The 14400-nt window shown below is 46.9% G+C and overlaps 1 protein-coding gene across 2 annotated transcripts in view; it reads left to right on the top strand.

The window, feature by feature from the left end:
- The window catches only part of LOC147673966 (NACHT, LRR and PYD domains-containing protein 3-like), a 428609-nt gene that overhangs the window by 198277 nt on the left and 215932 nt on the right, over nucleotides 1–14400 (top strand). The window contains exon 5 of one of the 2 annotated variants that reach the window (XM_086945053.1): nucleotides 7247–7312. The exons of the other annotated variant lie outside the window; for it this stretch is intronic. Within the exon in view, the coding sequence (XP_086801179.1) occupies nucleotides 7247–7312 (66 nt within the window). The remainder of the gene's footprint in view (nucleotides 1–7246; nucleotides 7313–14400) is intronic. 2 annotated transcript variants of the gene reach the window in all.

Below are 14400 nucleotides of genomic sequence, written 5' to 3'. Positions count from 1 at the left end.
TTCACTGTTGCTTAACAACACAATATCATATTCCTTTTTTTTCTTTAATATCATGTACATGTCATCCCCTCTGGCATTATATTCCTTATTATCTCCACATATTTATACAGCTAGATTTGTTTGCCTCTCCCTTGGACCTTTTGTCCAATGCTGTTGGCCCCTATATTTAGACTAAAAAACTCTAGCATAATATTTGCAGCACGCCTACCTTGTTCCAGATGGAGGTCATATCTCTACTGGAGAGTGCTGTTTAAAAAGAGTATCTATAGGCTTTTAGATGATTGATCCATCACAGGATGCTGTACTCAATTAGCAAAGTGTGTTGTCTCGAAATAAAAAAACAATTTCTATTTTTTATTTTTTAGATCCTTTAATGAAACTCTCACATTTCGCTGCTTATATTAGGCGGACGATACAGTCATTACATACCTCACTGGATGAGGAGTTATGTCAACGTTCCTTTCTGTTGTCATCTACATCTATTGATCACCATCAGTAAATGTCTATAGGCATGAAAAACAAACAGAGGTACCCCTTAGTTTTTAGGTTTACATGGGTCGTATCCACCTATTTGTTTTAATATAGTTCAGTTCACCTTGTACCTGTGACTAAGATGTAATCCCTTAGGAAAATTACCGACAACAGCGGTTATAAAAACGGTGGCTCCTCCTGGCAGACAAATCCAGCAAGAATACATCTTAGTCACAGGGGACACCTCTGCTACCAAACCGCTACGGATCTCACTGTCCTATCTAACCTCCCCTTGACCTACCTGATGGTAGCAACTTGCTTCTTGGCCCCTTAGGCAGCGGGGCTTCGCCGCCAGCAAGGACTCGCCGGACCCGCTTCATGGGTCCCGCAGCGCGGATCGCCGTGGGAGTTGGAGTTGGACCAGGAGGAGGGGCTTGTGCGAGCGAACCGGCAGGGCTGCGAGCTGCAAGCAGGGACTCCGTGGACCAGGAGTCTCTGCGTGGGCCTGATCACCGCCAGCTGGCCTGCTCTCCCTGCCGGCCCGCCCCCGCCTATCACATCACTAGGGACTTATTACACATCGTGTAACCGCTGCGCGGGGGAGTGCCTGGGGCTAAGCTCGGACAAAGGGCGGGCCCTCTACGGCCCTCCAAGGCCGGAAGAGGCCGGGCAGGGCCACCCCCCCTGGACCCCAGAACAAAGGGAAATCTACACCTAACTGAAGAAGGTCTCTAAATACAGGTACGTCCACCATAATATGCCGCTATTACAAGCAAAGGAAAGCTCCACGCTAGGAGGCAATTTGAACCAAGGCACGCTGGACAAGTTTCTTGCTAGGGACATACCTGATCCGGATAAAGACCTGGCCCTCGCGGAGCGACGCGCTGCTAGACGCCGCTCAGTGGAAATGATAAAAAATAGACGCTCGTCACTGGGCCCCTCTGGCTTGGCTTTGTCACCAATTCTCATAACAAACACCACCACCGCCAGCCTGGTAGAATTCCTGGAAGAATCAATTCCTCTTCTTCTGAGGGAAAAAAGCCCCACACCAACCCATCCCAGTAACACGACTGCAAGTACATTGCTGCCCCAGTCAACTCCGGGTAAAGAGTCAGCAATTCTTATGGATATTCCCTTCCCATTACCAGACATAGCAACAGCACAGAAAAGACTCTCTACCTCGCCCCAGATCCATGGGTCGCCACCAAAAAAAAGAAGAAGGAAGGGTAGTGGCCCAAAACAAAAACAAAAACAGAAACAAAAACAGCCACTTAACGCAAAAGAAAATCTATTAATATCCAACCCTCCACCTAGGGAGACCATAGACACTACACCAGGCCAAATAACAAATCACTTTATAAAAAAAAACACAACTACCAAAGAAATAATGGATGGTATGGAACATCTATTAAGAGCAATGATCTTCCCTTTAGTTGAAAGACTAAAACGAATTGCAACTCAACTGGGAAATCTAGAATTAGCGATTAGTGAAATCAAGTCAACACGAGAATCCAAAGATAATGTTCAAACGGCCCCAACACCTGATTCACCACATCAACCGGTCGAAATCCAATCTCAAAAACAATCAGATAGCGAAAACCCAGGGCCAAACTCTCAGCAAACAAGAGGGGGAATAGAGAGACCAGTACCACCCTCAAGTATAGCCGGTACAACCAAGTCTGCTCCCCAGAACAAAGAGACACCCTCCACCCGCATGAAACACGTGCAAAAAAATACTACGTCCAAACACAAACTTCCACCACAGGTAGTACCCGCAGACATAAATCAGGGGTTCACAGAGAGAAATTTTAGCTCCACATGAAATATAGTAGACCTTCCACCAGAAGCAAGGCCTTTTATAGTGACCCTCACGGTGGTCCCCCCGTTAAAGGATGGCGCCAGAGAAGAATACCATCAATTGAAAAATAAGGTCATCTTCTGGCTCTCAAACAATTGCCCCCTACCACCAGGAATTAACGGCGAAATACTGTTCGCCAGACGTACCGTGTGGTTGGGCAAACGGGGCAAAGACATAGAGGGTGATGTAATCATCATCAATTTTAAAGACCCCAGAGCAGCAAGTTACATCTTAAATAAGATACCCTATAACGATAATAACTTCATAGCCATACATGACCTTTTGTATTTCTACCCGAGAATTCCGTCACCCACAGGGATTAGACCCCTATTACCTCTAAGGGTCAACCCTAACCAGACCGTCCCCCGCACTCAGGCTCATCAGGTCTACAATCCCAACCCATGCCACCGAGCTCCTGACTATGTACCAAGGCTTTTCACTCCCTCATGGGACAGCTACCCCGGACCCCCACACTCTATCCAACAAAAGCAGCAATGGATCAGGCCGCAAATACCAACTGCTGAAATAAGGTCACGCCCCTATCAAATTCCCTATGAATCAGGATATCCTTATCCGCTGCCCCCACGAGAAGTAGGGTCCCATCCCTTCAACTACTCGGATAATTTTCGGAACCTGAATAATCACCAGGGGCCAGTGTATTCCATCCCCGTTCAAAACTTTTACTCTGCACTTACAGACCTAGAAGGGGTAGACTGACTTCCGACTGGGGGCCAACTAAAACCCCCCAGCCCAATTCCTGGCAAACGGCAAACGAAGGACGTAAAAAATCCATTGATAATGTAGTAACACCTAGTGAAAGGGAAAATGCAGAGAGAGCAAGAAATCTATCGTCGAAATCTGAAAACTCCTCACACCCTCTGAACAGTAATTCGAACAACTGTACCATCAATCTAAAACAGAATGCTACACACAAAGGGTGTCAGAACAAAACTCCACAATTTGTATCATGGAACGTGGCAGGTTTGCGCTCCAAGCTCCATAATGATGAGTGGTTGGCTTTTATCCCACAATTTGAAATAATACTACTTCAAGAAACATGGGCTGTAGAGGAATTACACATCGAAGGGTTCCGTACTTATTCATCATCAGCACTGCCATCTGAATCTGGAAGGGCAAAGGGGGGATTAGTTATTTACCTTTCCAATTTACTAAATACACAGGCAATCTCTACACTAGTAATGGACTCAAGTGTGCAGATCCTCAGGCTGTCCCTATCAAACGGGAGTATTCTCATTTTGGTTAACTTTTATAACAATTTCTCTGACGAGGCCGCGCTGACTGAGATACACAAAATCCGGAAAACTCTCTTAAGTCAGCTCAAGAGATCTAGCCACACCGCACAAATAATCTGGACAGGTGACTTTAATCTGGGCCCCTGTCCTCTGGAAAATACATGCAGAATCCAGGACGAACTAGCTCTTCCAATCACCCACTTTAAACACTCAGTACTGGGTACATATATCAATGACCTAATATTTGAAATAGACTTCCAAGTGGCGAACTCTATAAATAAACCTGGCACTCCATTAGCGGCAACCTTTCACGGAAGAGGTTATCAGACAGTAATTGACTATATTCTAATAACGCCCGGGGCAAAAAGAGCAGACACCTCATTCATCGTTCATGATATTTCACTTAGTGACCATTTCCCGATCAGTATCTCCCTTCCCTGGTTGACCAAATCCCGTACTAACTTGGGTACTATCCTCATTCAGAAAAATCTAGAGATCAACAAAAGGAATGGCTACACTTTGAAATGGGGGAATGCTGAACAACCAAACATGATGAGGTCAGTGCTAGGGAGTGTTCAACCTTCTTTTGAAAAATGCCTTAGCCTTGAATCGAATGACACAGAGGTGATAACCCACTTCATCAAAATCATCACTGCACTCAAGGATGCTCTATGGGTCGATATAAAAAAGACAAAACAAGCCAAAAAAGGTTGGTTTGATCATGACTGTACTGTCGCATATTCCAACCTCAAAACGGCACTAAAGAAACAGCCCAGGATTCCTGGATAGGTTGTGTACTCAAGGACAAAATACAATGCCGCCTTAAAACAGAGGAAAAAACCCCTAAAAATCCAACTTTGGGACCAGTTACATGAAAGTTGCAATAGTAAGAACTCCCAGTCCTTTTGGAACATAGTGAAACTACCATTCCTAAATAGTGATGAGACTCAACCCAAATTAGAAGTGGCCATCGAAGGAAAAGACTGGGTACAACACTTCTCGAACATCTTTTGCCCTAAATCTCATGGAACACCCAACAAAAAGTCTGGGCCAGAAGGCATAAAACCTTACAAATTTCCCATCAAACTAAAATTTGAACTGCCTCAACTTACCCAAGCACTGATGGCCAGCAAAAAAGGCAAGGCTCCCGGACCAGACGGGGTCCCTGTCGACATTTTCAAAGCACATATGGATCTCTGGTCACCACTTTTGACAAGAGTACTGAACGCCACTTGCAACGTTGGTCTGTTGGCGTCTTGGTCAAAGTCAATACTGATCCCAATCTTTAAGAAGGGGGACCGATCCTCGCCTACTTGCTATCGCCCAATATCCTTACTTGACTCCATCGGGAAAGTAGCTGGGCGAGTTATACTCCAGCTTTTGCAAGAATGGGTGGATGAGGGCAAGATTATATCAGACTTGCAGTATGGCTTCAGGCAGGGGTTGGGAACCATTGAACAGGCTCTTAACCTTCAACTGATCACGGAAAAGTACGTTGCAATCAAGGGGGGAGACCTGTTTATGGTGTACGTAGATTTATCAGCCCCCTTTGACTGCGTGTCCCACTCAAAATTATGGACAACTCTTGAGAAGATGGGAGCACCTTCAGGTGAACTAAGTTTCCTGAGAGAGTTGTACTCAGACGCAACAGCCCAAGTCCGGTATGGTCTGGGGGGGGAACTAACAACAGAATTCCCAGTACTAAGGGGAGTTAGGCAGGGGTGCGTCCTGGCCCCCCTGCTCTTCACCCTCTACACCAACGGCCTGGAAGAAGCAATGCTAAAAGAAGCTAAAGACCTCCCCAATATAGCAAAACGGCCTATCCCAGCGTTACTCTACGCTGATGATACAGTGATCCTTGCGCGGACCCCAAATGAGTTGCAACGCAACCTGGATAGATATGCCTCCTTCATGGATAGCCTGGACCTAAAAATCAACATCTCTAAAACTTTTGTAATGCAAATTGGCTCGGGCCGGGTTAACACCATGAGGGGAATTTATCTCAACAAAAGCAAAATAGCTATAACTCGAACGTACAATTACTTGGGTGTCACGGTTGATGATAAGATGTCCTGGAAACAGGCAATCCAGGCACGGAAACTCCTATTCTTGAAAGCAACTTCCGCCCTGACATGTTTCACTAGAAGACTTGGAAATAGACCCCCAACAGAAATCATAAAGATATATAAGGCCAAATGTTGCTCAGTGGCACTCTATGGTGCCAGCTTGTGGGGATTTTGCGATACAAGTAGTATTCAAAAAACCGAGAACACTTTCCTGAAGTTCATACTGGCAGTACCACGGAGCACTAGCACATATTCATGCCATCTTGAACTGGGTCTCTCTCACCTAACTGACTTGGCCAGACTCGAACCTATTCTCCTGTGGCGTAGGATCTGGGTTTCAGAAACAGCAATCCTGACACAGAACCTCATACAGGATTGCCTTTCCATGATCCATTATAAAAACTCCAAATGGCTTTCCTACGTTGAAAGGTTCCTTACGACATTGGCCTAGAAAACTTCTTTAAAAATCCAACCACGATATGTGAAGTATCCAGGAAAGCCCTAAAAGTGAAGTGCTTAGCACACTTGGAGGAACACAGACTGGTGGCAGCAGTCTCCAAGCCGTCAGTTCAGCATAGCCTGATGATTCAATCTACACCGATCATGCAACCATACCTTAAATATAATACCACAAGCTATGAACGCTTCCTGCTTGTCAGATTCAGGCTAAACATTGTTCACAGGCTAGTGACTTTTCCCGCCATGAACAATTGGGCAAAGATCTTACCTCCATGCCCCTGTGATGCCACTTCCCAGCAGACGACCCTCCACACCATTATGTTCTGCAAAGTCTACTCCAGCCTTAGAAAGAGATGGCTTATTCCTGTGTTAAAGTCTAACGGATTTAAACAGTGTCGTCCCGCTCTTCTTTTTTTACAGCTTTTAGAGGACGAATATATGGTCTTGATTATGTCGAACTATCTTAAAGGCATTTTTAAATTACGTAAGAAGCTAGAGCCTATACATGTTATGGTATAACTAGACAACCTTTTTCCATAGAAAACCCATAAGCTGTTCATTGCTAATTTGTTTACACCGTTTTGGACTTTTTAAAGAAAAAGAAAAAACCTGGATAGTTTTCTTTTATTCTTATTTTTAAATGTACTTTTACTAATAATGAATGTACTTTTTTGTAATTGCTTTTTATGATTTTAAACCAAAATCGAAATAAAGTCAAACTGAACTGAAACTGAACATTATAGTCAGTAATATTGTCGGTAATTTATGAAAATCTACAATTGTCCCTATTGTGATACTGTTATAATTTGAATACACCATATTGTACCTTTGCCTTTCCCGCCCACTTGATGGCATGCTGTCTTAAACAATATACCCCTATTAGTAAATATTGAAATCGGACATATCCTTTACTGTCCATTCAATTGGGACTTCTTTCTTTTAAACAGAACTCCAATTTCAACAGTTTCATTACTAAAATATGATTTATTCAGTCTAATCAAACCTAACATTTGTATCAGTAGTTTTTTAAGATATAGCTCACATTATTGGCCAAAGCGTTGTCATACATTACAAAATCACAACACAGATTTAAGCAGCCCCTTGTTGTATCTCTCATCAATGTTTGTGATTCTTTTTAGGGCATACGTTATTGGTGGAAGAGATGCTTAATGAAAGTGGACATACCCTTGATCCAGAACTCCGAGGTAAACTTACAAGAGTAAATGTGGGGCAGTATTAAAGTTACAGAGCACCTACTTGTCTAATTTCTATACATTAAGTTTCATTGTGTGTTGTTGATTGTTTTAGTGAAAGTTTTTAAGATTGCATAGAATACAACACAACACACAGTACATAAACAGGTAGCTACACCGAAACCAGTCAGTTGGTTTATGCATACATTTGGCAAAACAAAGGAACATTCTGCATTCTATCTTGACCTTAGATTTAGTGATGTCCTCACATAATCCTCACCACCACCACCACAGATGCACTTCTGATTTTGTGTCCTTCTCCGGCCCTCTGCTTCTTAGTCACTGTCCAACTGCTTGCGCTTCAAGGCCTGATTTATTGGTAGGATTCCTCCTTGTTACCAGCTGACGCAGCGTTCCTTGGGTGTAAATGTACATGAGACACAGATTCCTAAAGTCACAGTGCTGAGGATACAATAGGTTTGGTGTTAGACTGAGGGTTGATCCTGACATCCCTTTTTTAAATAGTAACTAACACTCAATTGGTTTATGATATTATTGCATAAATAAGGGGTTAGTAAATGCCGATCACAGTACAATATTACAAGTATGATTATCACACATAGCGAGATAAGTGTTGCCTTTGTATCAGGTTCAGTAAGGCCCAGCATAATAGGGCACCTACTACAGAAAAATGATTCGTAGAGAGACAGGGCTTATGATCTTTGACTGCCCGCAATATTCCTTCTGTATATGGCAGGGTTCTGTCTTATGTGCCTCATGTAAGTCATGTTTGGTCACCTGACCAATCCCGTAAATGCAGTCAGATTGGAGTTTGAAATAGTAAATCCTTTTGATGCATCACAATAGAGAAATGAATTGTTGAGATAGATATTTCGTTCATCATTGAAGATGACCCGATCAGCTAGGAAATCTCTCACTATTATGGAGTCAACAAGCTGCTCAATTGTCTTTGTGTGTATGTATGTATGTATGTATATGGTGTTTTTGTAGTGCAAACCCAGCCAAAAAGCAGCGGAGTGTGATCCATGGTCAAAGACAAGCATTAAGTCAACAGGTACTGGAAGAGGAGGCGGGGTTGTGGATGGTTAAAGCCATGTTATATTTTATCCCCCCATACCGTGTGTACCCAGACCCGCTAGTCGGGGTATCGCACCCACTATACCGTCACAGTGGCCTCGATTCCTGTAACTCTAGACACTCTGTCATCATATCATCTGCTAGTTTGTTATCCCTCTGTGTTCTGCGCATATGCCTTTCTTCTGCGGCCGCTTATCCAGACAAGTCCCACAGCCAATTTACTACCAGCAGAGGGCTGGGCGTCCCTTTTCTGATGGCAATCCGACGTATCGCAAGCACTAGCCCTACAGAATGAAGTGTTTGCTGAGCTGCTGCTTTTTACGGATTGTAACCATTCCCTGTAGGCAAATTCGGAGCCCTGGGCTTAGTTTCTAACCAGAGGTTATCTCCAGCCGAGCTACCACTTCCCGTCAATATGTCTCCACCCCAGGGCACTCCAATACCATATGCAGGAATTACGCATCCATCTTGGAAAGCGGGTACAAGCTGAAGAACACCCGGGTAAATCGTGTGCAGTATTTTAGGGGACATGTACACCCGGTGCACAAAGTTAAACTGGATCAATTTAAAGGTGGCATTAGCTGACAACCCCTTTACCCCTAATGAATTTCCACCCATTCCGATTCTGTCAGCAGTTCTCCAAGGCCTCATGCCTTTTACCTTGGATCACCAGCACAGTCAAGGAAGCATCCTCCAGCAGTGTCGTGTAGACCTGTGACATGAGCCACCAATGTTTTAGACTCTTGAGGCTTATCAAGAACATGGGCTATAGACCCTTCACTGTGGCTGCTATATTTGCAAATAGTTCAAACTGCCCTGTTCTTAAGTAAAAGATAGCCATGTCGATCAACTTCGAAACAGCCTTTGATGCGGTTGATTGGCTATACCTGGAAGGCATGCTAAGCGCAGCGTGCATGGGCTATCGCTTCAGTCACTTGGTCCTAGCTCTTTACTCCACACCCATGGTGCGGGTGCTCATCAATGCAGCCCTCTCCGGGACATTTCCGTTCAGAAGGAGGACAAGGCAGGGATGCACCCTATCACCCCTCTACTTTGCTTGGCGATGGAACCACTTGCATGCCTCATTCGGGCAGACAAACAAATCCAGGGATGGAGATGGAGGGGTTTGCACGAGGACCAGATCACTCATTACGCAGACGATGTCCTGCTCTTTCTAGCTGACCCAGTACGGTCAGGACCTAGATGCCTGCAGATCCTCTGCAATTTTGAGCAGGTTTCAGGCCTGCGCCTGAGCCCCACAAAATCGACTTTCGTGCCCCCTTGACATATCAAGGGAGTGCATTGACTGCCAGTCAACAATCCCCATACGACGTCAGTCATTTAAGTACCTTGGTATTTGGGTACCGCTGCTCCCAGATCTGGGAAGGCCATTCAAGATAACCCCGCTAGTCAAGAAAACACTCCCGCTCAACCCCATGGGGAGAATTGCCCTGTTCAAAATGATGATTCTCCCCTGCTCTCTGTATATCATCCAGATAACCCCATTTCCATCTCCTGCGAAGATGGTTCAAGGAATCGGATAGTCTTGCCGCAATGTTCCTTTGGGGCAATTCGAAGCCGCAAATAGCCCTCGCCACAGCCAAATACCACCTTTTGACGGAGGCACGGGTATGACCAATCTCTATTTATACTACTTGACTACTCGCCTACTAGTCCTGCATGACTGGTTCAACGGTGGATGGTCCGACCCGGCCTACAGAGTTGCCCTGGAAGGGCCGGGGCTGTCCTGGATCCGAGCAATGTTATACGGAGACCCGATACCTACTGCATTACCCCTGGTGACTCGGGCGGTCTTGCTTGTTCGGCGTTCTGCTTTACGCCATACCCTTTGGGACACCAAACTCATACAGCAGACACCCCTCTGGCACAGCGCCAGGCTTAGGGTGGTGGGGACATTAAAAGGCTTCAGGAAATGGGATCTCATTGGCATATTACAGCTGGGAGACGTATCGAAGAAGGACCATTTACGTTTTTTCCAAGACCTACACACCATCTACTCCCTTCACTCGTCACAGTTCTACAAATACCTACAGCTTCACCACGCTCTCACCTCGCACGTGCCCGCAGGCACTTTGCTTCCAGAATTTAGTCCGCTGGAGGCCCAAATCATGATGGGCAATCTGAAGAAGGGTGGGATATCGAGGATCTACCGCTCACTGACCAACAACAGCCTGATCACACTTGACTCACTTAGGCACCGATGGGAGGAATGGTTCGGCCTGATGGAGGAGGATTGGTGAAATGCCCTGATGGCTCCTAAAACCATCACCATTTCAGCTAGGCTCCATATGGTCCAACTGTACTATCTCCATTGTGCATATCTCACCCCCAGCCGTCTCAACCGGGCATGACTGCTGGCCACCCCGTCCTGCACACGCTGTGGGTCGGAACCAGCAGACTTCTACCACGTGGTGAGGGCATGTTCTCATCTCACCCCGTATTGGGAGACACTGGTATCCAAGCTGACTGACGTTCTGGGCTGGGAGGTGTCACATAGTCCCTCGAACCTGCTCCTGGGGGTTATGGACGGCTTAGAAGGTTCCTGTGCAAACAAGCTCTTCTTGGATACTGCCATCATGGTGGCCAAACAAGACATTGCAGCTGCATGGAAAAACCCTACCCCACCTAGTGTAGTCAATTGGCGCAAAGGCGTAGATTGGTGCGCAGCACAATAAAGGTCACTGTTCCCTCATCTGGTGATTATATCACCAAATAACTCCCAAAATGTTGTAAATTTAACAGAACATGTTCAAAATTCTTTTATTAGTATTATCTATACTTTTGTCTCCTTCTCTTTTAAGTCTTTGAAAAACTTCTCTTTTATTTCTTCCATTTCTATTTCATTCTTTTCTCTCATTCTTGCCTGATGTTCTTCATTCCTTTTCCTTATTGACCTTCTAAAATCTCTTCTCTTCACCTCGCCGGACACACACTCGACGCAGTCTTCTCTTCCAGCACAGACATCGACTTCAGCCACGCCACAGAGCTTCAATGGACGGACCACAGCTGCGTCCACTTCACCTTCAAGAGAACGACGACCCACCAACACCAGCAACAGGCCGCTTGCAGAAGCTGGAACAAGATCACGGCAGACCAGCTCGCCACCTCCCTGAGCCAGCACCCTCCTGCCAGCTCAGCGAACCCCAGCCAGGCCGCCGACAACCTCACGAAGTGGATCAGCAACTGCGCGGACGAACTCGCCACACTGAGGACCCCGCCTAGCAGACCCGGCAGCAAGAAGGCCCCATGGTTCACCGACGAACTCAAGAGCTCCAAGAAGAACTGCCGAGCCCTCGAGAAAGTCTGGAGAAGGGAACCGACACCGGACAACAGGACCTCCTTCAAACTTGCCACCCGGAAACACCACCAGCTGATCCGCGCCGCCAAGAAAACAGCATTCAAGGACCGGTTGGACAACAACGCACACAACTGCAAGGAACTCTTCAACATCGTGAAAGAGCTTTCCAACCCCAGCGCAGGAAACAACGACATCACCCCATCGCAAGACCTCTGCAACTCCCTCGCTTAATACTTCCACAACAAGATCGCGGACATACACAACAGCTTCAACAACCAACCAACGCACACCATGACCGAACAACCACCCCCCACCACCACCCCCCACGCCTGGACCCCGATCAGCACCGAAGACACCATCCGCACGATGAACTCCATCCACTCCGGATCACCGACCGACCCCTGCCCTCACCACGTCTTCAACAAGGCCGACGCTGTCATCGCACCCCACCTGCGAGACATCATCAACACATCCTTCGACACCACCATCTTCCCTGAGAGCTGGAAACACGCCGAACTCAGCGCTCTACTCAAGAAACCAACAGCGGACCCCACCGACCTCAAGAATTACCGCCCCATCTCGCTCCTCCCGTTTCCAGCCAAAGTCATCGAGAAGACCGTCAACAAGCAGATGGCCGCCTTCCTCGAGACGAACGGATCCCTCGACCCCTCACAGTCCGGCTTCCGAGCCAATCACAGCACCGAGACCGCCCTCATCGCCGCCACCGATGACATCCGAGCCCTGATGGACAATGGAGAAACAGCGGCCCTCATCCTCCTAGACCTCTCCGCGGCATTCGACACGGTCTGCCACCGCACCCTAGTACGGCGCCTCAGCAACATCGGAATCCAGGACAAGGCGCTGGAATGGATCATCTCCTTCCTCGACGGAAGAACACAGAGAGTCCGCCTACCACCCTACAAGTCAGAGGCTTCCGAAGTCATCTGCGGCGTCCCCCAAGGATCATCTCTGAGCCCCACCCTCTTCAACGTCTACATGAGCCCCCTCGCGGCCATCGTACGCAAACACAACCTCAGCATAATCTCCTACGCCGACGACACCCAGCTGATCCTCTCCCTGACCAACGACCCCGCCGCCGCCAGAGCCAACCTGCACGAAGGGATGAAAGAGGTAGCCGAGTGGATGACGACCAGCCGCCTGAAACTGAACTCGGACAAGACGGAGGTCCTCATCCTGGGCTCCTCACCCTCCGCCTGGGACGACTCCTGGTGGCCTCCCGCCCTGGGCACCGCACCCAAACCGACAGACCATGCACGCAACCTGGGCTTCATCCTGGACTCCTCCCTCTCCATGACCAGGCAAGTCAACAACGTCTCCTCGGCGTGCTTCAACATCCTACGCATGCTACGGAAGATCTTCTGGTGGATCCCCACCGAGACCAGGAAGACCGTCGTCCAGGCCCTCGTCACCAGCCGACTGGACTACGGCAACGCCCTCTACGCTGGTACCACCGCCAAGCTCCAGAAGAGACTCCAGCGGATCCAGAACGCCTCAGCCAGACTCATCCTCGACATCCCACGAACCAGCCACATCTCCGGACATCTGAGAGACCTTCACTGGCTCCCCGTCAACAAAAGAATCACCTTCCGCCTCCTCACCCACGCACACAAAGCCCTACACGACCAAGGCCCGAGCTACCTCAACAGCCGAGTCAACTTCTACTCTCCCAAACGCCACCTCCGATCAGCCAACCACGCCCTCACCGCCGTCCCCCGCATCCGAAGAGCGACTACAGGAGGAAGGTCCTTCTCCTACCTGGCCGCCAAGACCTGGAACTCCCTCCCGACCGACCTGCGCCTGACCCAAGACCACCTCTCCTTCAGGAAGAAGCTGAAGACCTGGCTGTTCGAGCAGTAGCGGCACCCCCCTCCCCCCCCAGCGCCTTGAGACCCTACGGGTATGTAGCGCGCTTTATAAGTGTCACTGATTGATTGATTGATTCTACCTTTGTAAATACAGCATAACCTTATCATAAAAATTACTATCACTAAGATTGTTATCGGAATTAGTATTTTACCTATAATTGAACTACCTATTTCTTGAAACCAATGTTTAATTGCTGAGAAACTTTTACCCAGTCTTTCAAGAACACCTTCAACCTCCAGTGGTTCAATTTCTCTATGTAAATCTGTACTATTTATAATATACTTTTCAATATTCTGACTTTTATCTGGAATATAATTACAACAATGTAGCACTTTCAAAATTCCACAGACTCCTCTCTCTTTTGCTAAAATTATATCAAGGGCACGTCGATTTTGCATAACCATAGTTCTCATAGCAAGCATTTCAGTATTTACCATCAGGAATCCTCCTGCTGTATCTGTTGATAATCGATCAACAATTGTGGACAATTTTCTAATTCTATTTGCATTAAACTAAATTCCCACTGCTGGTATCAGTGCTCCAAATACATCACCTATAATTTCTAGCACACTTTCTCGTCTTTTTCGACTTAAAACTTTACCTATCTCATGCTTTCCATAAGTACCTCTATCTGCATGAACATTTTTAGGAAAGACCAAACCCACATAACAAGTCCCATACCAGTGGTCAGGAAGTCTATAATAAGCTCTAGTCCCACAAATGAAATAAATTCCAGGAAAAACAGGATCATTACCTCCTTTAAATCCCCAACCCCCTAAAATTCTATATGTATCTT

Source organism: Lissotriton vulgaris, chromosome 12, assembly GCF_964263255.1.
Source record: "Lissotriton vulgaris chromosome 12, aLisVul1.2, whole genome shotgun sequence".
Classification (NCBI taxonomy): domain Eukaryota; kingdom Metazoa; phylum Chordata; class Amphibia; order Caudata; family Salamandridae; genus Lissotriton; species Lissotriton vulgaris.
Note: the sequence above shows the minus strand (reverse complement) of the source record. Positions and strands in the feature narration are given on the sequence as shown.